At 42.1% G+C, this 26,279-nt stretch overlaps 1 protein-coding gene across 28 annotated transcripts in view; it reads left to right on the top strand.

Annotated features, from left to right (window-relative positions):
* The window catches only part of MAGI1 (membrane associated guanylate kinase, WW and PDZ domain containing 1), a 337,306-nt gene that overhangs the window by 242,744 nt on the left and 68,283 nt on the right, over positions 1-26,279 (top strand). For 26 of the 28 annotated variants that reach the window (XM_032698643.1, XM_032698646.1, XM_032698647.1 and 23 more), the window contains exons 3-6: positions 6,245-6,364; positions 17,717-17,923; positions 20,363-20,573; positions 24,064-24,146. In XM_032698643.1, coding sequence (XP_032554534.1) covers positions 6,245-6,364; positions 17,717-17,923; positions 20,363-20,573; positions 24,064-24,146 — 621 coding nt within the window. The remainder of the gene's footprint in view (positions 1-6,244; positions 6,365-17,716; positions 17,924-20,362; positions 20,574-24,063; positions 24,147-26,279) is intronic. The other 2 variants (XM_032698645.1, XM_032698658.1) reach the window with 1 other exon arrangement.

Genomic DNA, 26,279 nt, shown 5'->3' on the forward strand with positions numbered 1-26,279 from the left:
CTTTGAGGGGGAGAGAGCCAGAGAGATGCAACTGGACACAAGAACAGCTTCTACGAGTGCTGAGGGTCAACCTGCCATCACTCGTGTGCATGGCTGGCACAGTCCTTTGAGCAGGAGGGTGTCCTCACAAGCTGCTGCTGTGGCATCCTGCTTTGGCCACTTGCTGGAAAGGCTGGTGGGAGAAGGAGATACTAGGCTCCAATCCCTTCCATCTCCCCCTAGAGAAGTAAAATGACTTTAGACCGCAGCCACACGATGCATTTCTCTCTGAAATCTGTCTGCAGAAAGACAGTTTTGTCTTGGTCAGCTGTTTTCTGGGTTTAATCAGTCATTCCTGCTGACCACGGTGACAGAAATTTGCTTTTAGTACTGCAGTTATCTGTGTGGCCAGGAAGAGTCAATCAGCATCTGTTCCTGCACATGCATCATTAACGGAGCTGTGAGTTAATTTCTAGCAACAGACCACATTCTCCTTTGGACTGAATTTCTACTCTGCCACCAAGACACTTTGAATGCTTGTCACATTCTTGTGGTTTATAGGTATCAAGTCACGGGCTAGAGAAGGGACAGACAGCATTTAAAATCCCAAAATGAGCTTCCTGCGTTTCGAGTTTCAGCAGAAAATTGTATTTGTAAGTTGAGCATGTTTGGTTTGTAACAGGCTGGGCCTCTCTGAAATGTCTGTATTTTATGTAGTTACAAATATAAATGACTCCTTATCCCTTTCCACAGGTACTGGGGTCATGTGTATGATGGATAGCACAAGAATGTTCAAATACAATTCCTGTTACTTCTGTTGAAAAAGAAAAATATTCTTACTTTGAATAACCCCAGAAGTCAATAAGATAAGGTTCTGTATACAGTGTCTTTTCACAGACAGGTTACACTTTATTTTTGTTAATGTAGATAAGACTGTTTCTAATACTGTGCTGCTGATAAGTTCTGCCTTAAGCTTGGCTGCTGATCAGGCTGCCTCTTCTGGAGACAGACCAGGTTGTCCCTGTCTTTTCCCTTCCCCACTTGCCATTAGCAGATCTGTGAAGTTTGTCCTGCCTTCCAGTTATCTGGCACCGTAGGTGACATATGCAGGAGAGCCAAAACAGGCTCTCCAAATTACCCTGTGATGTGAGGGAAGAAGGTGACCTCTAAACACTGTGCACAGGGAAAAGGGGCTCTTTTCCTCATATGTTTCTTCCTTGGCAGCTGAAGGGCTTTTTTCGTGTAGTGATGAGAGCAGTCTCTTCTTGCTGAATGAACAAAAATACCAGTCTTAGAGCAATGGCAAGAGCAGAATCCTTCCTTCCTCCCACCCCACCTGCAGCCAACCACTCAGCAACTCCCCACAGCAGCTCTTGGCCTTGCAGCTTCCTGAGTCAGGACCATCCCTGCACACTTCACATTAAAACCTTATTTACCACGGTTCCACTCACTGCCGGTAACCACCAGTGACTTGTATAAAATATGGTTGTAGCAACTACATCGTTACTTCGAGTGTACAACTCCCCCATTGTCTGTCATTTTAAGAGAAGCTGGTCAGTGGAAATGAGAACCAAATGACTTGTGATTTAAGGTTTAATCAGCCATATTTTGGTGGCTCACGAGATTGTCACTGCCAGCCAGGGGAACTGGAGAAGGAGTTTTCAGCAATAATTCTTTTTTAATTTTTTTTTTTTTTTTGCAAATGGGAGATGTAGGTATTTTGCACTTGAAAAGGCAACTTCTAAATAACTTGCTAGGGGCTATTTTGGTGCATGGTAATAGTGTTACTGCTCAAGAATTGTTTTTGTTTTAGCAAGAAAGCAATTGAAGTGACTACAACCCCTTTGAAGTCTTATTTTTAGATTACAATAAGAAAGACTCTGATTAATTTAGCAGCAGGGCATCAGTGGCTATTAACAATTTAACTTGAAGCCCTGGTAGATTGATAAGGAGCTAAACAGCCCTTGAATCATATATTAACAGCCTGGCCATACTATAATTGAGGCTCATGTTGGGTAAGTGTCAGCATTGTTGATAGGCATCACAACAGAAGCTGCTATTTGTCTTTTAAATGGGTGCTTAAATTACTCAGAATAACAGTTGATAGTCATCAGTACATCTGACCCACAGTCCAGTTATTCTAGGCATGGGTGACAAGCTCTAAATTAGTTCAAGTACAGCGCTGGGCTCTGCTTGGACAAACTCACCTGTGCCTAGAAGCAGTTTCTCAGGAGGGCTCTCCAGCCCATGATGAGATCCCTCTTCTGTGGCCCAACATTAGGGATGTATGAATAAACTGGGGTGGAGATAGCTTGAGTGTGATAATCAAACCAACAGCTGGGCAAACATTTCATCAAGCATCTGAGCCACTCTTGTTTTATGTAGTTTTACCTCTGCAGACTATGAGAGAGGGTAATGCTAACCAGTAGCCTTTTTTTATTATTTATTTTTGTGAGTCTTCTGTGGCTACAGGAGATTTGAGCAATTCCCCTGTGAATTTAACATATCTAACTAGTTTTATATGTTGTGCGACATTGTAGCCAAATAACACTGAAAGCTTTACCATTAAATGCACAGAAGGACTTGGTAGCCACTCAGTTTCTGTTCCAGTTCCTTTTTATTGTAGCATTAACAATTCTGAGGTAGTCACACAATGGATGTAGCTCAAATTAATTAGCTAAATTGCAACCTAATGGCAATAAGATTTCATGCCACTTAATGTTTCAGTGCAAACATATCAGGCAACTTAAAGTATTTAAATATGATTGACTTATCTTATGGAATATGTTATTTCTTGTTTGGGCTCTCTACAGCTCTTATTGTGCTCAATTAATTCTGCCATTAGCAGTGGTCTGACTTGCTATTAGCTCTGATAAAAGTACAGTCATCTCCTTCACTGATGACCATCCTTGTGGTAAGGATGCTGAAATGCAATTTAAAGGGGGAAGGAGGACACATACACCATGCTTTGTACATAATTGTCACGTTAATGATGGGAGACTTAATTAAAATTGGAGTTTATCAGCAGAGAGCTGCAGTGGTAGCTTGCAGCCTGTGATAGTGTTGGCCTGTGTGCACACATGCTGAACAGTCGTGGAACAGTTGTTTCAGGCTGTGGAAGGGGGCTCTGGGTGGAAGGTGCCGATTATTCTTGGTGCCCTGTGCCTGGGAAAAGTCATGGAGTTTGCTTATGAGCCTCTTTGCTTTCTTTTCTTCCCCCCTTTCTTCCTGCCCGCCCTCTCCCCCCACCCTCCTTGTGAAGCAGCCCTTCTGGCTTTGTTGTAAGTGTGGTTTGTAATCATTGTACACATCCCAGATGGTTCATGAAAACTCTTTGAAATGCCATCTGCCAGGCGTGTGTCCAGCCGGCAGCCTGTCATTCTGCTACAAGAAAAACGGAGGCGGGTTTTCCCTTCCCCCTGCCTTCCTGAATTGCATTCAGTAACACTTGTTCAGATGTGAAGCAGGATAACAGCCGGAGCATCTGCAAGCAATCTTTGCTCTAGACAGCAACATGGAAAGTTGTTGGGTTTTTCGCCTTCGCCCAGATAAGAAATCCTAACCAATGTAGTTTTTATTTTCCCTCGGTTTGCTGCTGAGCACCAAGTGAGGTGACAAATGTTATCTCTGTGATGTAATGTTTTTCTTTTACGGGGCGAGTCGGTATTCCTAATGCATTCAGTGTGTGTTGCAGGCAGTCGTGCTGATAGCAAGCACATCTGCGATTTTTCGAGTTGAACATATTCAGGAAATTAAGAACACTGAGATGAAACAAATAGATCCATTAAAATGGCTCAGAGGAATTATGGCAGATATAATTGTCATGTCAAATAGGCAGCCAGCACTAGTAAACTGCTGACTGCAATTTCACCACCATAAAAATTCAGAAGGGAAAAAAGATGATTAATAAATACTCTCTGGGGGAAGATACAGATAAAGGAAAAAAAAGGCTTTAAAAGATAAAGTAAAAGCAGTCCTGAAGTTCCCTGATCTTTGTGTCTCATCAATATGTGTTATTAGTTACTGGGAAAATGTAAGTCCCGATCTTTGTCATTCGGCTCATGTGCCACATGGCTCGGGGTGACTGATGGATGAGGAGCACTGCAGAGTCTAATTCTCACTTCCATTGTGCTCCAGGCATGGGACAGCTACAGCACATCATTGGACATAGTTATTGTGGTGGTACTTCATTATTCCTCCTTCCCTCTTGTGGGCCAGGTTTAGGGGCATGTGGCAGTGACCAACAGACACCATGCTCTGGGGAGGGTCCTCACAGCCTGAGTGTCTATGGAGGTGTTGGACCTCAGGGAGGAGATCTTGCATCTGGGCTGTTACCCCTCTTCCCAGCTGCTGGGTGAGTGCTCTATGCTCCTTGTGTGCCAGGGAGGGAGCTGTGTGGTCGTTTCCTGCTCAGCTTTGCTGCCTGCCTTTGGATGGAAACTCAGGCACTGGGGCACTGAGGGGCGCATAGAGCAGCTCCAGTATTTCTCTGGACTAGATCTGTGGAAGACATTTGTCTTCTGTTACAATCCACCTGGTAAAAGTTGTTGTAGTCTTACTGTAAGGATTCACAAATAAAAAGAATGCAAAATCCAATCCTTTCAAATAGGAAAGAGTAATTCTACTGGTAAGGTGAAGATATTTATCACCATTTCCATCCCCTTCCTTACTTTTTCTCCCACCTTCACCCATTCACACAGCTCCAAGAGGAGTGATAGAAAAACCACGGGAATTTGGAGGCTATCTGAAGAGTGACGGTAAATAAAAAATAAAAAAAGAGAGAGTTTCTATTTTGAAACAAGAAATTGAAGATGTTAGAGAAAGTGGATGTCTATCAAGGAAATTAGTGATAATCTTTCAAGGGTGTCACTGTCAAGACTGACCTCTTGAACAGTCTCTCAGATGAATAGGGGATAAGCAGACTTTCCACTTCCCTGGCACTTGAGGAAAACATTTGCCAGATGCAGGCGTGGTAAATTTGTGCTCTTTCAACTTCTGAGAGCTGGAATCTTCCCAGTTAGTTTCCAGAAGCTCAGCTTCTTTATTCTTTCTTCTGTCCTTTTATAGAGAGTTTAAGAAATTGTATGCACTGAGAAGATGCTGCCCAGGGGCCAGAAAAGTCCCTCAGAAGTGAGAAATCATACTTCATTAAATGTTATGTATGGTTTCCACATCTCTGAAGTTATTCCCAAGCCAGCAGACTGGTTGCAGCCACAGCACTTGGACACATCCAACTCTCTATCTGTTCTTTCTTCCAAAATTCACTTTCCTGTACCATCTGTAAATTTGTCATGTATGTTTAATCTCAGAGGTACAGAATCCAGCCACCTCTCAGCCTCCAGAGTCATGGAAAATAAAGGCTAATGAATAGAAATTGATCCTAATCAATAAAGCTGTGCTCAGTGACCTAAAATGCAGTGGCCCAAGCCATCTTAGCAAAAAAGTCATGAAGTGACTCATCTTACACTATGCTTCAGAGGGCTGTAAATTGGTCAGAAGGGAGATGAGTTTCAGAGCTGGCAGAGTAGCAGTGATCAGAGCCTCGTTCTCCATGGGTGCTATTTAAATTTTCAAGTGCTGGAGAGAGATTCAGTGTGACTTATTACTCAAAAATATTTCTTGAACTGGAATGAACTTATAGATGAACTTCTGTGCAAACAGTTGGCAGGTTGTCTCTTTAGTGAGCATGTGAGAATGGTGCATCAAAACTGTCTCATGGTACTTTTTAATGCTGAATAAAAATAATAATATAAATAGAGATAAAATACTAAGAAGAAACAAGGGAGAAATTATCTTTATGATGTGAAAGAACATTTGGTGAGATAGTGATACAGAAATAATGGAACCTAAAAAGAAGTCATCTTATCTGAGAATACAGGTTGCAATTTTAGTGACATATGAGAGGCAGTGCTAATAGCAGGAAGATAATTGCTGGCATATTCCCAGATACCAAACTTTTCCAGCTGTGTTTCTGCATGTGGTATGAGAGATTTCTTTGCCAGAGAGTCTTTCTGAGAATACAAAAAAACATTGTCCTTTGGTTGTTTTGTTCCAGCTGATACTTCCAGCTCAACCAGAGGTCTATGTCTTGTCTTATTTTTACATGGGCTCCTAACTTGTAACTGAACTCTTCTGACACTGTGTAGCTCACAGAATTGTATCCTACAGTTACTGCTGTATCTTTATGAAATTTTTTTACTCTTCTTTTTACCTTTGGTAAGAAAACAACATTAACTAGTATTAATGTGCTAATTTTTCCTTTCAGGCACAACCCGCCCTCCAAGAGAAGGAGAAGTGCCTGGTGTGGACTATAACTTCCTGACTGTGGAGGAATTTCTGGAGTTGGAGCGAAGTGGGACCCTTTTGGAAGTAGGAACTTATGAAGGTATGGAGCCACGGGCAGTGAAAAAGCACTTTAAAATAGCCGTGGTAGGACACCACACTTACACCACCCTTGCTCGAGTTAAGACCTTGCTTAAGACCTTGCTTTCCATCCTAGTGCTTTACTTTTCTCTGTACCCTGAGAGAGGGAATTCCCATATTGCTGTGCTTTTGTCTTTTCCCTTCAAGTTAACTGCCTCTAAAGATTAACATCAGTATGCCAGGAAAATCCAATATGTACTCCAGTAAGGAAATACTGAGGCAGTCTGCATCTGTTCTTAGTATCCGTTGTGGTTCATCTTGTTCACTTTTTCTTCCCTCCTGATCTTTTTCTTGTCCTTCATCTTCCCTAAATACACATCCTTCATCACCCACTTCTGTTCCTTACATAGCTACATGATGCACTGCTTTTGGACTTTTTTTTTCTTCTTTATTCTCCGATAATTGCTTCTAATTTGGGTCATTGACTTGGTCTTTTTTACTTTTTACAAAGCACTACTTTGCAAACAACAGCACTGATGCAGCCAAGGGGCATTGAAATGTAACCGGGGTGAGAGCAGGAAAAAGATACCTTTGACTCCCAGAGAAATGCCAGGCAGATTTGCCGTATTTAGGTACACAATAGGATTTGTGTAACCAAACCCGAAATCTGTATCTCCGTTAAATTGAAAACTCCTTTTGGAGTGTGTTGGTTTTTTTTTTCCTCTGGAGAACATTCAAATGTACCTCTTGAGAAGACAATGAAAAGAAATAACTTTAGAGGTTTGAAAGTCCTTCCAGTGTACTTTATCTCATTCATGTCATATTTCCATTTGCAAGAAGTTCAGTGGGACTTTCTGTTACTATGAGAAATTGAAAAAGCCTTATTCTTGGAGACTTATTCTTATTATTCTTTATAATAAGAAATATGGAATACATTTAAAAATCTGAGCTACACACAAATCACCAGTAGTCTTTGAAAAGTAATCATCAAACATGAACAGGAAAGATTGTGACATGTAGTTTTGTTTTTTCAAGGTCTGAAAAAAAAGTCCTGAAACACTGTTTGCTTGTCTACTTCTTTGAAAACTCCCTTGTAAGGGCACCTTTAAACCTTGTGCTCATTCCCAGCTGCAGACAATTGCAGTGTCAAACCTGGTTTGCATGAAGATGCTAAATGTATAATTTGGTTTCACTCTTCCACCTCTCTGAGGTGATTAGCTCCATCAGCACCAATGCAAACGTTCCAGCAGCAGCTCTTCTCCAAAATGAGCTTTTTCCTCTCCATGTTTCTAATTATAACACTAAATTAGTTTTCTTTGTCATGGTGCTCGAAATAGATCAGCTGAACGGCCTCACCATTGCTTCCTGATCGCATTTGTTCTGGTGACCTTTCTACTTGGAAAGACAAAATGGGTAACTGTCTGTAAGCTGGCTCCTGGGATATGCTGGGAATTAGTTTTCAGGAAATGCTGTATCCATCTGGGACAGTTATAACGTGGTAGTTTCATTGCTTATGTGATTATGTGCAGCAGCAGCTAAACTGTTTAGGTTTCATGGGTTGCTCTTTTGAATTGCTTGAAGATGAGGTTGATTTCTCATAAGTCTAATGTGTATTTCATTTCTGTGGGTGATAGAAGTGTCTGAACTTTAAAGGAATAATTTGTCAGAAGTGCTGAGAAGCCTTTTTCCCTGTTGGCATCCGTGATGCTGGCGCATTGTGGTTCTGGAGTGCTGGCCCATAGAAGGAAAAATCAATAAGAATAAAGCAAATAATGATGATGCATGTGTGCACATATGCATCAAGACACATTACTATTTGATTGTAATGTGAAATAAATAGAGTTCATTTTTCACTTACGGCTTCAAGAAATTATTTTGCTGCCTTCTGAAATTTCTTTAATGGCTTTGTTGTACTTTTTTTGGAAATCCTATTTTACAACTGTATTGATCAAGACAGTGTTGATCTTGATTAGATCTTGGAAGATGGTGTGAGTCAAACTCAATGCTGCAATCACCAGCAATTTTGTCTATTAAAGAAAAACACAATCTGCCAAAAAAGCCAGACCACAAAATAAGTTAGACTTTTAATGTCCAAGTCTCTGTTATTGCCCATCTTTACAGTCTTAGATTAATTATAATTTGTTTTATGCTGCATTTTGCTGCTGCCTTTTTTTTTAAATCTACCACCATGATGAACTTGGCTGTATTTTTGACCAGTAATAGCTTATTCTAAACCAGAGGGATGGAACTCAACATAAGGAAATAACCTTCTATTTCTCCCTGAAGAACAATAAAATAATACCATTAATACGTGGCTTTTATTATTAATAATTTTACCCATTGTACTGAGTCAGAACCAAACAATTGCAGAGAGGGGAAAAAAACCTTGCGGGAGAAAACATAGCACAAGCATGTGTTTAGTAACAGTTATTGCAGAGAACATCTGGGGAGAAAGACTGGAAAACAGGGAGCCATCAGAAGAGGGGTAATACACAGGTCTTGATGCTCATACAAGTACTATTGATTTGGAAAGAATAAAGAACAAGCAGAAGAGAACAGTTGGAAACCATAAAAGAGTAGGAGTGTATATCAAGTTTTGAGAGAACAACCTGGGTTTTGAAAGTGCTCTAATTTCAAAAAGAGAAAGTGCAAGCTGAACAGGACGAAAAAGGTGTTGCCGACCTACAGGGCTGTGTAATGTCATTATTATTTCTTTTGGTGCACTGCCAATAGGTTCCACTGGACAGCTTTTGATTCACATCCTGGTGAATGCAGAGCAGGCAGGGCAGCTGCTGTTCTGGTCACCTGTCACCTCCCTGGTGTGTTCTGCGCCCAAAAGGCTCCAAAAATTGTGTTTAGGTGGCAGGGGATGTTGGCAAGCCTTAATTCCTGAGATTTTCAGTTCCAGTTTTAACATGCTGATTTTTAACCATAAAGCCCAGAAACAACATCTGTCTTCCCCAATGAAAGCTACATGTGGATCACATGAATCCAGCAGCAGGAGCTGAGGCCCTGGAAGACCCGCCCAAAGCTGCAATGCTGCACCAGTATTGGTGAATTTGCCCCACGTGGGTGCTGGTAAAGCTGCACATAACACACTCAAGGCAGTTAAAAATTCCCATTGACAATACTCGTTAGGAAGGAAAAGTCTTTTTAGGCTGCACGCTGTCTAGGCCTCCTGATGGATAGGAAATCACCATAATTGTAATCTCAGGCTTTTATTGACTGCTCCTTCAGGGCAGAAAATACTGATGGATGCATGGAAGTAATTGTGTAGGTTACTAATTATTTAGCAATTACTTCTGTGTTTGAATTGTGGTCTCTCACAGGGACCTCAAGGGAGGGCTGTTTTGAGCAGAGCCACTACTTCCAGATTTTATTCCCATTTCTTCCCCATCTGCTGAGTGGCCCTGGGCATATCAGGTGACTGCTATATACTTCAGGTTACTGGCCTGGAGAATATTAAAACAACACTTACTTCTCCCTTCATTAATATTTCAGCAGATACCCTGTGCCTGCAGCTATCTGCTCTTGCAAATCGGAGGGAGAGAGTGGAAGCGACAGGATTTGGGAGGGCTGTGCTGAAGGCAGCAGTGGGGATGGGAGCTGTGCAGAGGCACATGGGGACAATGGCATGGTGGCTGAATTTTGAATGGGGATGGTTGTATCACCAGGGTCTGGTGAGGCTGTATTAATGAATGCCTGCCCAGCACTTAGTGATCCTCAAAAGAAAAAGTGCTGCACTTTATAACATGTGAAGGGTTATTACATTATAGCATAATATTGTCAAGGCATCATCTTTCATTCTCAGGACAAGTGTTATGTGATTGCCAAGAGAAGTAATAAGTAATCTGCATTAGTCTCATGACTAAGATGTAATGGGGTGACTTGCTAACATTTTAAAAGTGTATAAAACTAGCTATTGTAGACAGGGTCTCCGATTGTGGTACTTAATGAGTGTAATAAATTACGTTAATAGTGCAGTTAAAATTTCAACTGAAGTAGAGAGGTGTATTCAGCAACATGCTTCAAATCAAGATGCCTTTAGACTAATTTATCTGATGTGCTGGCTCTCCTTGGGTTTCTCTGCAGCAGCCCCACTCCCCCAGCTGCTTTAGCAAAATGGCTTGATTTGCTTTGCTGGGCTTCTGGTGCCTTCACAGCCTGTGGGTCTCAGCAACTTGGTCCAACCTTGAGATGTGAGCTGTGTCTGTGGCAGGAAAAACATGACAGCAAAACTGGAAGAGAAAGGGTGGCAGATGCAGGGGATGCCCATGCAGAGGAACTACATGTTCCACTTAATAAGATAAGATCCGCTTATTATTGTCTCCCTACTGCAGACTGAGTCAATAAATCATAAAGGCTCCTTTAGCACCATTTTAATGCATCATGTCCAATATCTACATATTAACATCTGTGCACTGCAGATTCCTCTTCCATCCTTGGCTTTTATTCTTTGCTTGTTTTTTTTTTTTTTTCCTTGTTTTTTTTAAACCACTAGTACAGAAAAAAAGGCAACACATTGTTATGTATGTGCATGATTATCAGTGTTGAGCACGAGTGCTGCTGTACTGAAGTGTCATCTGATAACAATGCTTCATTTTACAAACAGCTAAAGTGGTACCTGAGTAACTCTTGTTCTATAAAAGCAAATATTCAAATATCTGATCAGGTTCAGAGTGGCTTTGAATTTCCTATGGCATTCCTCACCGACTTCTCTCTCTGCACCTTCAATAGGAAGTTTTCCAATGTGAGCTCTGTCAGCAATTGCTCATTAGCAGTCATGCATTCTAAAACATAAACCTTGGGGAAAAGGTGGTTCCCAGCCACCTCTGGCAAAAAGAGATACGGTGAATTAGTTGCTGTTTTCCTAAATTAAAGTTTAGGTTATTTTAAGGTATCATTTGCTCTCTAAACACAGTCTGATGTGTTAAAGGCTGTTCCTGGTAGTCCATTGATAGATGGCAGCCAGGCATATTTTGGGGTTGTTTTTTGGTAGTGGGTGTTCTTCGGACTCTAGAATTAGCTGCTCCTCACTGGTGTTATCCAGCTCCTTCTTTGCAGAGGCAGCCCAGCCTCCACAGGCTGTGGCATTTCCCAGCCACTGCAGAGCTCCCTGTGAGCTGCCATACACACCACCACCTTCCACAGAGGGAAGGTGTTAGTGGGACACATCCTCATGGTTGGACTATATATATATATATATATATATATGAATGTTTAAGTATTTGCAAGAAGAAGGGTTGCATATTGCAGTGGCTTGACATGGTATTTTCTTTAGTCCTACTTCCTTGTGCTAGGTGGGGTGTTTCCAGCTGCTTCTCCTGTTTTCTGTATATGCCATCCACAAGCACGTGCTCATTTATGTTCCCTATGAATTTTTTTTGATCTATTTGCATGTGGATATAGCAGTTGGCATAATATAGCTGGTCTCAGGAAACACTCTGAGCTTCCATAGCCACATCATGACCCATGCTACCAAGGCCTTACTGCTTATTTATTTAAGTATCATTGCACAGTAGCATGTGGCAATACCTAGCGATATCTCAACCCAGTAGAGATATTGTTCTGTAGGTGACTCTCTGCCATGCTGCCATTGCCTTTAGGACACTAATTGAAGTATATGTTAAATTTCAGACATAAATTGAAATGTGCAGATTGTAACAGTTTGACATATTTAACAGGAAACCCGAACTGACCTTTCAGTTAATCCCACCATTAATAACTGCAAAAATTGACAGCGAATCTGCTATTTAAAGCAAATGCATATATTATAGGTTAATTTCTCTGAGATCTCCTTCATTGCCTGTTTTGCTTCCGATCCAGATGCTGCATCCGTGGCCTCCTCCCGGTTGCCTGGATACTCTGAATTTCCTCAAGGCAATTGCTAATCAATGTGCAGTTGCAGCTAGGTGAATCCCGCAGACAGCAGCCAGATCTGTCATCTAAATGTGGAAAACCGTAGCAGAATGTGATCTGGGAAGAGAACAGACAAAACACTGTGGCAGGAGCTCTGCTCCCAGGAACCAATTCATCCTGTGTTAATCAGACACAAGCACTCTTTGTGGATTAGATGAGCAGAAGCTCTTCTGCTAAAATTAAGGGTCAATTGTTTCTGTTCTTGTACAGTGCAGAGAAGAGCTGTGTCTCAGAAAAGAAAACAGTTACATTAATAATTGCATTTCAAGTCTTCGTGTCAAGGCCTTGCTTAATTTTGCTGCTTATCTCCGAGGTTTTTTTTTCCCAAAATACCCATTCGCAGCAAGACAGTAAGCTATGAACTGCTTTTTAAAACATGAGCTATGAATGGGGAGTCCTTGTAGCACAGAGTGGTCACTTTGAAGATCAGATGCACTTCTCATGGACGCAGGGTCCTCTGTGCTACACAGAGGCTCTTGAGTTTCATGGGATTTTTATAATTGCAAAATTAGGCTTCACAAGTAGGCATCAGTAAATTCAGAACTGCATGAACCCTTCTTGGTCCTTTTCTGAGATACAAATACACTCCCAATCCCAGGTGTAAATCTCTTCACACCAGGAAAGAGAAGAGCTGCAGAGCAAACACCTACAGATTAAAGTAACTCAAATATATGGTTTGAGACCACATTCTTCAATTGATGTTGTACCATTAGGATTAATGATCAAGCTCGTGTTTGACCTTGCAGTCAGCTCCTCTGCCGCCTTCCACCTTTCCATGTCAACTCTGCCACCCTGTCCCTACTCCAGCAGACTCCAGGGTCTCCTCTTCCTTCTCCACAAGGAAATCACTTTTGAATCTGTTAGATTGTGTCTCTGTTCTTGTGCATTTCTGTCCATTCCAGAAACAACATCTTGGCTGGATGGAGCCCTTTCAACCCAAATTGAATTGAATAGTGAATGGCAAAAATTTTTATGGAGTAGACTTATAGTTATTTTACTTAGGGATAACTAGTTGGCGTATTTTTGTGAACTGCATTTCAAATTCCAAGTGACATAAACACCTTAGGCTTGTTTGTGAATTTACTTCCCACCAGGGGTATATTTAGTAAGAATGTTTTGTTATCTTGACATATAAGCAAATTCTCCATTACCTCTTGGTCTCTAAAACTTTAAAAGAAAGTTCTCTTGGCTGACAGCATTGCTTTAATTCAGAAACTACTGGAGAGGGTGGAAGCTGCTGTAGATTACTTTCATTGATTGTGATCACTGCTTGAATTGGCAGAGGAAGAAGTGTTATGATGATGGGAACTTGTCTTATTGTTGTGATAAGCTGTTACCAAAGTCTAATTACTGTGCATGATGCTAAAATGTGTAAGCTGCCGACACTTGGAGATAAGGAGATGAAAAGAAACCAACTCATTTCAAATAGCTCTTCTTGGTTTTTGGTTTGTTTTTGTTTTTGTTTTTTTTTTTCATTATTGTTATTTTTGTCCACTCTCCTGAGTGGTGCTTTAAGAGTGCACGTATTAAGTCATAGATTTGGCTGCAAAAGCTGCCATCAAACTTCAGTTGTGGTTAAATAAGTATTAAGCACCAAGGGACTGAATAAAATAAGGGTTAGTGAAAGGTGATGACAAGGGATTCAGTTAATGGTATGTGCATCTGCTGAGTGAATGCATTGTTATTAGCTATTAATTCAGTTGCTGTAGGCAGAATTCAAATGGGATTGAGAAGAGGGTAAACTTAGAAGCCCCGTTCCCATAGGAATTAGACATGGGAAAGTGCCATTTATGCCATGCTGGCTGCTTCAGAACTGGCATTTCCACAGAAAAGCAGAGGGTTTCCTGCCGCCTTGTTCAAGAAATCTCCTTTGTCTGGGAGACAGGCTGTTCCTTTCCAGCTTTGAGACATCCTGTTGGGGTCACGGTCCTCAGAAGTTTTGCAGAGCTTCACCTGAGCTCAGCACCCCGGGGAGTCCTGCCTTAACTACTGTGCTGACTTCAGAAAATGTTTTGGGATCCTCTGGGATGACAGATGCTTGTGTATGCACATGTAACATGCTGTTAATAATTAGAGCTGATTGGATATTCAGTACAAATTACACTGGCTGTGGAGTTAGCCCCTTCTTTAGGCTTACAAGTGGCTCGCAAAACACAGTTAAAGCATATTTTTAAATGTATGTTTTTTCGTAAACATTGGCAGATTTAATTTGAATGAATAATGTCAAGTCTGAGTGTTGTAAAACTCTTGCTGGGCTGTTCACTGTTGTTAATGGGGCACGTTTGGATTTCTGAGTCACAGGGTAAATATTTTCTCTTTCCGATTTCTAGGCTGAAACATGAGTTTTGATGATAATTTTACGTACCAGCCACCCCTAATAGTGTGTCTGCCCCCACACTCAGACCCATGTGCCACGTTTTCAAAAATAACTTCTTAGAGAAGAAAAATAGGTCTGACTGCATCCAGCAATTCTGAGGAAAAAATAGTATTTCCATTTTCTCTCATTCTCCGTGTCACCTGGAAGCTGGGTTGGAGCATTCTTTTGAAGATTTTCATCATAAGCTGGGTTATTTCCCCAGCCTGTTTGTCCTTGTGTGAATCTGAAGGAAGAGCTGTGATTTTTTTTTTTTAGAATATTGACTCAGGCTTAATCTGCCTCCTGTGGAGAAAAAAGAAAAGTTCAGCCCCAATGGCTGCATTTCCCATAAAACCCACACATGCAGAGCCATGCTCAGTTTCAAATTCATATTTGCTCTTTTTATATGCTCTTGTATACTTAGAGGGATCCTCTAAGATAGAACACTGTCTTCATAGAAAATAATTGTTCATTAATCATAGTGTCAACAACCATGGCTGGTTGAAAAATGACTAGTGATTTCTGTGTAAGAAAATCTGAAATATTTAGAGAAGCCTGTTTTTCTGCTGAGGAACAGCTCTCCGTGGACTGTTAGGAACTCCAACCTTGCTGTTGCTAGAGGAACTGAAGAGGAACAAGATTCAGAGATATAATCATATATTTCTCTGTAATTGGAAGAGGAATGGTAACATCTGTGCTATGTTCTTGTCCAGGGGAAATAAAACCCATACTATTAACGTCTGTATATCCCCTTTATTCACCTTCTTGCATCCATCCTAAATGATTTAACCATTTACAACAGACCACAAAATAGTGATGTACAGTGCCATGAATAACAGCTTTTTTCACGTGTATGGCACACACATGGCTCTCCCTGCTTAGCAGTTTATATCCTTAAAAAAACACTTTCTTTTTTCCCCTGGAAAAACAAAGAAACAACCTAAAAAAAGGACCCCAAAATCCCAGAATAGCGTGAATGTTCATGAAAAATGCCAAAGAGAATAGGTGGGAGCAGGGTTAATTATCCTTTTTGTTTGCCCACCTACCTTTGTATTTTCCCTTTGCACTCTCTCTCTCTCTCCCCCATTCCTCCTCTTTTTGTATAAAATAGTCCTGCAGTATGTAGAGCATAAGAATTATTTCTCTAGCAGAGACTGCAACCTGCTTGCGGAGCCTCTGTACCCATTAGAGGCTCTTTGCAGAAGAAGTAATTTCCTTTCCCCCATAAATTATGCATCAATGTACATTTAAGATTCTGAAATGATGAACAGAAGATGAAAGCACTGCGGAGTGTTACTGCTCCTGGGGAGCTGAATCCACAACGTTGTGTACAGGCTGGGACACACCTTGCTAAGGCAAACCTGCACGTGTTGCTGTCCTAGTACTCCGGCTGTAAAAGCGTGGAGGGAGGAACTGCTCTGACTTCTCCAGCTTCAGCTCTGTAAGAAATACTTCTTTACCTCATGAGGGGGAAAGATAGCAACGTGTGATGTGTCCTAAGTGGTCTTCCCAGATGGACTCTACCAGTCTAAGCCAGGGTGATTCCTGGTCCTGATGATCTTCCTTCCTGGAGGCTCTGCTGCAAGATCTTACCAGGCATAGAGGTGAGACTGACTGGCCTGTAGTTCCCTGGATCCTCCTATATTAAAAAAGGGGGTTGTGTTCCTCCTTTTCCAGTCAGTTGCAACTTCACCAGAGTGCCACAACTTCTCAAATATGATGGAAAGTGATGTAGCAACTTCATCCAGGTTCCCTCAGGACCTGCGGATGCATCTCATCAGGTCCTGTGGACTTGTGCACCTTCAGGTTCCTTAGATGGTCTCAAACACAATCATCTCCCACACTGGCTGAGAAAATATGTACTGAAAAATTGAAAAATTATGCTGTCAGGTTATACATAGCCTTAGGAGATTGATGAAGAATGTAAATAAATGTGCATGTATATTTTAGAGAAGAGTTTTGCACTGTTCCTACATTGGAACTATAGGGGGGGGCATCCTTTACGTTTTATCATGCCAGAGGGTATAGGGTTAATTTTTAAGTCTGCCCTTGGAATCCAAAGGTGGCAAACAAAAATTATCAATAATTCCTGAAAGGGAAAATTTTGGAGATTTTTATGTAAAACAGTTATATATAGCAGAACATTGTGTAAAAAGTAAAAGATGCACCTTGCAATAGGTCTGAATTCCTTTAATACTAAGTGCTGCAAGAATAGATTCCAGACCTGAGGTTCCTGTGGAGTGTGTCAGGGCAAATGAAGCACTGCTGTGGTGTGAAGTGAAACAGGACAGTGAAATACCTCCGTGTGGTTCTGGCATCAATGAGCCTGCACTTATTCTGTGTTTCTTCCACAGTCACTTAAAATGACAGGAGAGCACTTTGCTCTGTTTCCATCACAGTTGGTGATGGCTGAGAGCTGTGTATTTGTGTAACTGTTGGTGCATCTTTGTTCCTTCAAGTTTAACTTTAAGGTCTGGTTGTTCACTTCTACCCAAGTTGACCCAACTGCTGAATTTCCTCTTTGAAGAAAGCAGTGCCACGTGGTATCTTGTCTTTTCTCTCCTCTGAGAAAGTTTTCTTTTAGAGAGAGAGTAGTTTTTGCTTTCTGAATGCAGCATCCCCCTAAAAGAACCTGTGTATTAAAGCAGGCCATCGAGCCTTTCATCACTTCTCTTGGTGATAGCAGTCATGAATTTTTTATTTTCTGCAGGGCTCACTCCAGATCTGCCACAGCATTGTGTGGGTGCACACATGTAAAAAGGCTACTAATTGAAATTCAGATGTAACGAGATGAAGTTTTGCTATTCACCATGACTGCCTTTTGTTTTAGCCCATGTACGCTCAGTGCACCTAAACAATGCAACCATTGCTTCTCCTTTCAGCTTCGACGATAACTAAAAGGGGAAGAAATATTTCTGTGTCTGCTGCAGAGATGAAATATGCACCCCCAGAAATGGGAATGGCGTGCGTCAGCTTGTTTGTTTACTTATTTGTGGGGAGGGGCAGAAATTTTAGTGGAACCGTAAAGAAAATAAAATAGAAACCTTGCTACTATAAACTGTTCTCTTGTGAAGATGCAAATGTGTCTCTATTGCCTAGGTAACTATTATGGAACGCCCAAGCCTCCCAGCCAGCCCCTCAGTGGGAAAGTGACTTCCACCGATGCTTTGCAAAACCTGCAGTCTGGCTCCAAGCAGTCGACTCCAAAGCGAACCAAGTCTTACAATGATATGCAAAATGCTGGCATAGTGCATACAGAGAATGAGGAAGAGGATGATGTACCTGAAATGAGCAGTAGCTTCACAGGTAAAGCAAAAATATCGCGGTCCGTCAATTAGGATACGTGGGGAAGGTTTTTGGAGGGTGTTTTGACAGGGGGTGTGTTGTTTTTAATGTGTTTTCTGCAAAGTTGTCAAACCTCAAACAGAGCTGGCCAGCACCTGAATGGAAGATGTCCAAGTGTGAACAACCACACGCACAGTTGTGTCTTTCCAAAAAGGCCTTGTGGGACTGAGCTGAATGAGAAAGAAACGTGGAAAAGTTCAAATCCATTAGTGGCAAAAAGGTCAAGGAAGAGTTGAGCTATAGTTGACAGTTATAAACGGTATGGAATGACTCAACCAGGATTACATTTGAAATTAATTATTGCTGCTTGCTAAATACGTTGCTGTTCTTCCCCTTCCCTGCCCATCACATACAGTTTCAAGATCCTCTTCTCCAAGGTACCTTTCAGCAAATCTAGGGCTGCTTGCTGCAGGAATGAGATCTGAAGCTTGGATGCAAGCTCTGTGTTTTGTGGAGGCCTTGTGTCCTACTGACCACAGATCTCAGTCCCACCATGACTACCATCAAGCACCAGCTTAAAGATCACTGGAAACTGTTGCAATCTAAAGTCAAGAGATGTGCAGGCAGATTCAGAGCAAAACACTGTTGGAGATCCACTGAGTTCCCACAGAAATCAGCTGGAAGTTTGTGGAGCTCTGAGGGGCAAGAGCTCTTCCCCATGTCCTCAATTCTAGTATTTGTTAACCCTTAGAGCATTGCTTCCTCAGCCCAGTTTCAAGAATTGAATTGTTGTGACATGGCAGCAGCCTCAGCCTTTGTCATAGGGGTCTGATTTTGGGAGGTAGCTGGTGGGAGATGCTGTCTGATTTCTTTGCTGCCCATCTCAGTTTGGTGCCCCTGAAGTAACTTGAGCATCATTTCTCTTCTTTGTTTTCCTTCACAAGATGAAATACTGGAAGATGCAGCTCGTTTGTCACAACGTTATCACACCCTGGCCCCTTGCCTTCATTAAATGGGCACAGAATCAAGAAAAGAGTTATTTCTCATATACCAAAGTGATTCCTTATGCTTATTTCACATGTAAGTGTGCTAGCCATATTAAAATGCTCCTGCTTCCCTAGAAGACCTCTCGGTGACTTGTGTTTCCAGATTTTTGGCATGTTTATACTCTCAGTTTTAAGCTGGCGATGATTCACTCATGCTTCTTTATCTTGTCATCTTCTACCTAAAAATATCAAACGCCAGGAAGGCTGGAAAGCAGGCACTGAGAGTACTGGTATAGATATTTTTCTTCCTGTTTCTCCCAGTTTATTCTGTTCAGTATCTTGTCTTTTGCTAATGGCAGCACACAGACTAGAATAGTGCAGGAGCTATTTCCAAGACCGTGGGATGTGAGTGGAGGATGTCCATGGTCTCCGGTCTGGAGAGCAGGGTTGAGGTCCTGTCTGTGGAGCCCCACTCCATGGGGACTTGGCAGAGGGTGACACTGATCTCTGTCTTTTGCTCAGTGTGTTGACTGCTGCTTGTACTGATATTCTCAGGGGATGTACTGCCATAAATTTTCAATACCTGCAAGAACCAAATAGAGGAAATCCCTTTGGGACACGCAGGGTTGATTTTAGAATTTGTCTACTGTTGCCAAAACTTCTCTGTGAAGGAACTAGGGGCACAGACCTGTTTCCTGGGGAGCATTTACTGTGATTAGGGATGGAGGGAATGAGCAGCAGTGTTTCATGGATACAACTCAAAGCTGCATAGATACAAGCATCAGAAATGTTTCCTTAGAGGGAGAAGGGCCAGATACATCTTAAAATACTCCTGACTGACTTTGACTGGAAGGATATAATGATGAGCCATGGAGTAAACCTCCTCAGATAGCAAGAACAGGCACTAGTGAGCAGCAACATGTGGACGCATCATGCAGTGCTGACATTCATTTTAATTTTTAATTTAAAATAACACACTGCAGTGAAAACATTCACCATTAGCTTGTTGACTTTGAGCTTCTGGCAACCTTTTACATTTGTAAAAATCTCCCCTTTTGATTATTCTTCAAACAGGAAATTTTATTCTCCTAATCCCTGTCCCACAATCGGCACTGCAGGAGTGAACCTGTAAGCCTACTCAAAAGCCCACTGAACTCATCTACATCAGTGAGCCCTCGCCTCAGACAGCTTGGAAGAATTTGGTACCTCAGCAGGGCCTGTGAGAGTGAACATAGGAGCTGATCACAGCTCCTGATTTCTTTGGCTGGGGTCTGGCTGGCAGAGTGTGTGTGGGCAAAGCAAGCTCGTCCCTGCTGGCAAGAAGACTGCCGAGGCTCTGCCCTCGGTTCATCTGTTGCTCTGTCTTGTGAATTAAAAAACAAGGAGAGGAAGACTGCTAGGATAAACCTGGAAGAGCAAACAGGAGGAGAAAAAGACTGATTCTTACTTTTATCTGTGCTTGTTTATTCTACAGCAGAGTCTGGTGACCAAGACGAGCATAACGTGCATATCGTGAGAGAGACAGCCCCACCGTCTGTGATTGATAGCCACACCAACGTTCCCACCACGGAACCATCTCAGAACCTCCCTCAATACCTACCTCCTTCTGCCGAGGATAACCTAGGTCCTCTGCCGGAAAACTGGGAGATGGCCTACACCGAGAACGGAGAAGTCTATTTTATAGAGTAAAGCACATTTTTGTTGTTCTAATTCCATCTCTCTCCCTTTCCCTGGGCATAAGTAAACCTCCATGGATGCATTTTGTGTGTGTATGCGTGTGTATTAAATATTTAGTGTATACAGTTATGGTGCAGAGCTGTTGTTCTTTACTACTTCAGAAGGGGGTTTGCATTTCCTGATTGGATTAACATCCAAATTACTCCTGAGTTCAAAGGCAGTGGGAATTGCTTGCTTTATGAGGGTAGTTACAAAAGCAACAGACACTTATAAAATACGGGCCAGTTGTTTTCATGGGTGGAATGAAAGCTCCTAATTGAAAGGGCTGAGACTTCACTTCTGGCGCCTGCCTCTGTGCATAATGCAGCGGAAGGGGATTCCTCCAATTCCTGTGTGCAGGCAGCAGCAGAGCCAGGGATGGACTTTGTGTGTTGTCCCCTCCTCAGAGCAAATGGGCCAAACGCGTCCATGTGCTCCAGTGGTTTGCAGAAGGAATAGCTCAGTGCAGAGTAGGCGCAGTAAGTTTTAAGCACAAGTACCTTGTGCTCTGCAGTCTTTGCCTAAGAGCTGAGTGCTGTCAGCAGTTTTATGATGATATTGATTTTTTTCATGCCATAAATAATAGTCTCTAATTATACTTGTCTAAATTTATTGAGATAGGAGTAACTTATAAAATAGGACCTATTAGTGGAAGAGATTTCTTGCACAGAGCTTAGCTAGACATTAACATTCAATTAGCCTTTGAAACTCAAGCCCCTAGCTGCCAAAGTAGAGGAGGGGGCTAGGAATTGATTTTGGATTTGATGGTCTGTTTAATGCAATTGTGAAACCTGATATCCTCTGGGTACCAGAAGCCAGTGACTGGTTAGTACAGAAGAACCCTCTCTACTAATTGCCCCTCTGGTGCTCTGGAGAGTTATGCTGGGTCAGGGCAGTAAGGGCCAGCAGTCCTGCCTTGTCATCAAGAGAGGAGACTTTTGGACAGGGCCATGAAAAGGTTCATCAGAGCAGGTTTTCCCTTGGCTGCAGTGGCGGGGGAGCACATTAGAGAAGAGTGCCAGAAGAACTGAGGAGCTGGGATGAACTGAGAGCACTGCAGCAGCCTTCCCCAGCTGGGAGAGGGCTGATGTAAAAAAAGGCCATTTTCCAGGGTGTTCTCAATTATCTGAAGAGGCTCCACCAACCCCCCCCATTGTAAGCCAAAGATGAGAAGGCACGGTGGTAATTCTCATCAGATGGAACTGAAATGTGTACATTAGCCCGAACGGGGCATTCTGCCCCTCACTGTGTCCTCAGGGTGCCTCGTTCTTTGACATACTTTCTGGCCTTTATATATAGAACACAGCCTGAGTAATAGCCCATCCAGCCTGCCATTTTCCTCCCTGGAGGAGGACAGATGATGAGCACTAAATGCTGCCCAAGCAGTCGGTTGCTCCTCTTTTTGACCCCACATGGGCCCCTGCTGTCCTTCCTTACAGGTGCTTCAGTCGGAGGTTCTGCCACTGATTTCCCCAAACCCATCTCCATGGCTGCTGTATTCTCTGTGTTCTCTTAGCAATGCAGGACTGTAGCACCTTAAATAACTTTTCAGACCTTTTGCAGGAGAATTATATATGTGGTGGGAAAACGTAGCCTGCATACACAACTGCCTGCCTGACGTGAAGTTCTGGTAGCACCAGCTGCTCCCTCCCTGCAGTGCAGATTGACCAGTTTGGGGGAACGTACACATGGGGCTGATTTTGTGCACGAACGTGTTAGCATGGATGCAGCACTGAATGACTGCAGTTCTATTAATTCTAAGGACACCCTGAGCCTGGAAACCATTTAGTTTGATTTGTATCAAATTAAGAGAGCGAGCTAATGAGCTGTGCGGACCCAAGCTGGCTCAGATGTCTGTACCAATGTCTATGGCATTTTGGGTATCAAGCCATGGTGCTGAAGGGAGCAGCATGAGAGCACCTGACCTGCTTGCAGAGAACCAGTGCAGGTCCAGTGGGACCAGAGCTGTGTGTCAGATAACCAATCCTGATGTCTTGCAGCTGAAGCAATTTGGCTATTGAGATATGTTTCTCTGGTGCTTTAATTGGGATTTTCATTACCCAGTGCATCCCAGTCCCTTGTTACCCTGTGTGTAGATCTGTGCATGTTGCAGGTGTAACACAATCCTGTCCCTCTGAGTGTATGATCTGAAAGGTGTTTAGCTAAATTTTCTGTGCCTCAGCAAACTACACTGTTGTGAGCCTTTGGTTAGCGAGACAAAATTGCAAGAAATATGCAAATATTCTACTGCTCTCCTCCCACCGCCCTCTTTCTCAGCTAGACTACAGACTTGCTTATTTATAAGTTGGCAGACCCCCTCTGCTTTATTGCTGTTAATGTGCCTGACTTGCTGAATTTCTGCCATTCAGTTTTCTAGTTGGCGATTAATTGCTCTGAAGCATACATAAGGATTAAACACGTTTGCTCATCCTGCCTTGGGAGGGCTGGGTAGTAGGATTTGTAAAACAAGGACCTTTTATTTACTGACTCAGATCCTAGGAGCAGGGCAGTCCCCTTTTCTTGCAGTACAATACAAGTTTGCTGGTCGGTTCTTAGTTCCTCAGGGAATCACGGCCCTCTTACAGAGCCCTCATGAGACTGTTGTGAGGCTAAAGTTCAGTTTGTAAACCTCTTTGAGACCTTGAAGGAGAAGTAAATAGCATTACTACGGTATTGAAACTTAAAACTGTTAAGCAGTGTTAAAGGCTAAGCTAGATAAGTGATACCTCGGGGACTGGAGGGATATCTTTGCAGGTTATGTCTAAGATGACACCAGGCTGTAGAAGAGGCATTATATTGCCAGATTGTCTGCTTATGCAAATGAAATTATGGGAGAAAATAACTTCTAGAGAAATGTATTTTAAGCCTGTTTACTATACAGCCTTCACCGCTGGGACTGGCATCATGATACTGTCAGGGGACTTGTAGAAAGGAAGAGTTGAAAGTAAAGCTGTTCAACTTCCATCAAAGGCTTTGGCAGAACACTTTTATTTCTGTAATTATAAAGTTTTCACTTTGGAAGCTGTTTTTGACTAATGCTTAGGTGAACTCTAGACATGTCAAAGGTCTTTTGTAGGAACAAAGGTCACTGCCTAGTTTAGGGAGGAAGGGAAACTTCTGTCTTTGGCTTAGAGACAGCTCTTGGAATTAAAAAAAAAAGCCACCCAAACCAAAAGTTTGGAAATTTATAATATTGCAGCTTCTGTGTGCCTCCTTCTGGTCAGGAATGCTGATTTGTTTGATTTGTATGTTTTCACTTTTTACCTTTGTGTTTTCAATGCCAAAGTTCTTGTGATTTGGTAGACTAGTTTGCAAAACGTCAAATTGTAGAGCTGTTTCTCTGGATCAAAAGTATGCCTTCGGGTCTGTTGAATAATAAAGAGGATATATACTTTTATGTCATGGATACTTCAGCTCTGGTTTGTTAACAAAGGTCATATTTCCATTTTTGGTTTCCAGCCATAACACAAAAACAACATCTTGGCTAGATCCACGGTGCCTGAACAAACAGCAGAAGCCTCTAGAAGAATGTGAAGATGATGGTAAGAGACTAAAAATGGTGAAATAATAATGTGTTTCATCCCTTTCTAGGTAACTTTCTTCCTTTCCCTTCTATCTTTCTAATAACCTGTGTGTTCAGAAAGACTTCTTTTTTTAAGAAAAGGGTTTATCAGCAAGTGCATAGAGACAATATCCGTTATTTGTTGTAAAGTCACTGTGGATGTAAAATAAGCATTGAGGTGTCAGATCATCTAATGAAAATCAAGGAGGTGCTATGAGTAAGAGGCCTCTGTTTTTGCAAAGGCATTTGAAAAGTCACTGTTTCTAAACAAGACTCAAAGCTGGCCAACATATTTGCTCCTTGGACCTCTGTGTAGGAGGGAGTGACTGGGTCTCTGCTTGATCCATTTGTGTTGCGCTTCAACCACCTGCTGTACATGGGTTGAAAGAGTTATGTTGTTATTTCCTTGTTTGAGCAGAAATAGTTCAATTGCTTCATTTCTACTGTTAAATTCTGACTGTCCATGTAGTGTTACGATTACTGAAAACAAATTCCGTTTGAAAGTGTGGATTTTTGACACTGAAAATTTACACTGATAAGATTTTGTATTCCTTGAGATGTTGGAAATGCAAGCCACTGTCCAATTTAGAGCAGCCACAGGCAGGAGTGTTACAGGAGGTTCATTCCTTGCATCCTTTCAGAGATGCTGGAAGAAAAAAGGAATTTTGAAAATAAATGTTTGGAAAACCTGTGTGGAAGTGTTGCTCTAGTGACCAGGAAAGGTGATGGTATTCGACTGCATAATTTTGGCTAACATAACGCTATCATAGTATCATGTCTTAAAAATGGAAGGGTTTGCTTCATCAGGTGTTGTCCTTGTAAAATTAGTTTTCATAATATGATTAACCTCCTGCTAGTGTCCATCACCTCAGTACAAATTACAATTTTATTTCAGGAAAGAATCAACTCAATCCTTTTTCAGTGGTAGGTTCAGCTCTGGCCTCCAGAACTGCTGTTCTTATTTTTGCACATGCAGTTTTTTGACCTCTGCTTCCTTTCACATGGGAGATTTTGCATGATGTGAGAATTTACCTGTGCAGCCTTGGCTGCTGTGATGAAGCAGGTCACCCACTTCCTAGTGCACAGTGCAGCCTACCCTTAAGCCACAGGGATGTGAAAAGCCTGGGCAAAACCCAAGCTGGCCCCTGTTTCAGGTCCTTGGCAACTGGCATCATTTGTCAAGAACGGGTAGAGGGAGCTGGGTCAGGGAAGGCCTTGCTCTGCCTCTATAAGTGGATATGTCACTGGGTCACCATAACTGGAACAAAATTAAGTAATAACATATGTATGCAGGCAAAGCTCCCTCCTGCTTTCCTGGCTTTCTCTACCAGTGACACTCCCACTACATCCATGTCCCTGGTGATGCCAACAAGTGGCACATACCACTGTGAGTCAGTGTGTCCCATGCTGTGCCAGGGCGAGGAGAAGCTGGTAGGATGAGGCTACAATTGGTGGCCAAGCTCCTCTGTTAAACAGTTTTAGGTCTCACAGAAGGGAAAGTCTATCTCTTGTCCTCTTAGCAATTGTAAAGCAAACATTGGAATAATTTATTTTGTTGGGATTAGAAACATACAGCTGGTATTATTTATTGTATTTCATTGAGTTCATAATTTCAAAGAGTAGTGGCGCTTTTGTTTATCAACTCCTTAAAATCAGCTAATTTCATCTTCCCACACACCCCTTCACTTCATTCACTGAGTTGCTCATTAATGGATATTTTTAACATTCAGTAGTTAAACCAGTTGCTTCATAGTTACAGCAGTGCACTGCTTTGCTTGTCTGCTCTGATCTTGCTTAGCGCATAACAATAATTATATTTCAAAAAAATGAAGAGGTTAGTTTTGCTGCATCATAGAAGCTGGACAGTTTTTGGCAAGGGTCACTTTTGGGTGTCATTCCACTGAAGTCAGTGGGATGACTCCTCTGTTCTGTTTGGTGTGTGTGCGTGTGAGTTGTCAGGCACAATCCCATCCTGTTTGTGGACTTTATAAATGTTAGATGTCGTTTCAGATTTGTTTGGTTGCAGTTGCTTTGTGTTTTTGCTTCGTCAGGATATGTGTCCCTAACAAGTTTTTGCTTGTTTCCAGTTGTTTAGGGTATCAAAGGAAATTGC

Source organism: Chiroxiphia lanceolata, chromosome 11, assembly GCF_009829145.1.
Source record: "Chiroxiphia lanceolata isolate bChiLan1 chromosome 11, bChiLan1.pri, whole genome shotgun sequence".
Classification (NCBI taxonomy): Eukaryota; Metazoa; Chordata; class Aves; order Passeriformes; family Pipridae; genus Chiroxiphia; species Chiroxiphia lanceolata.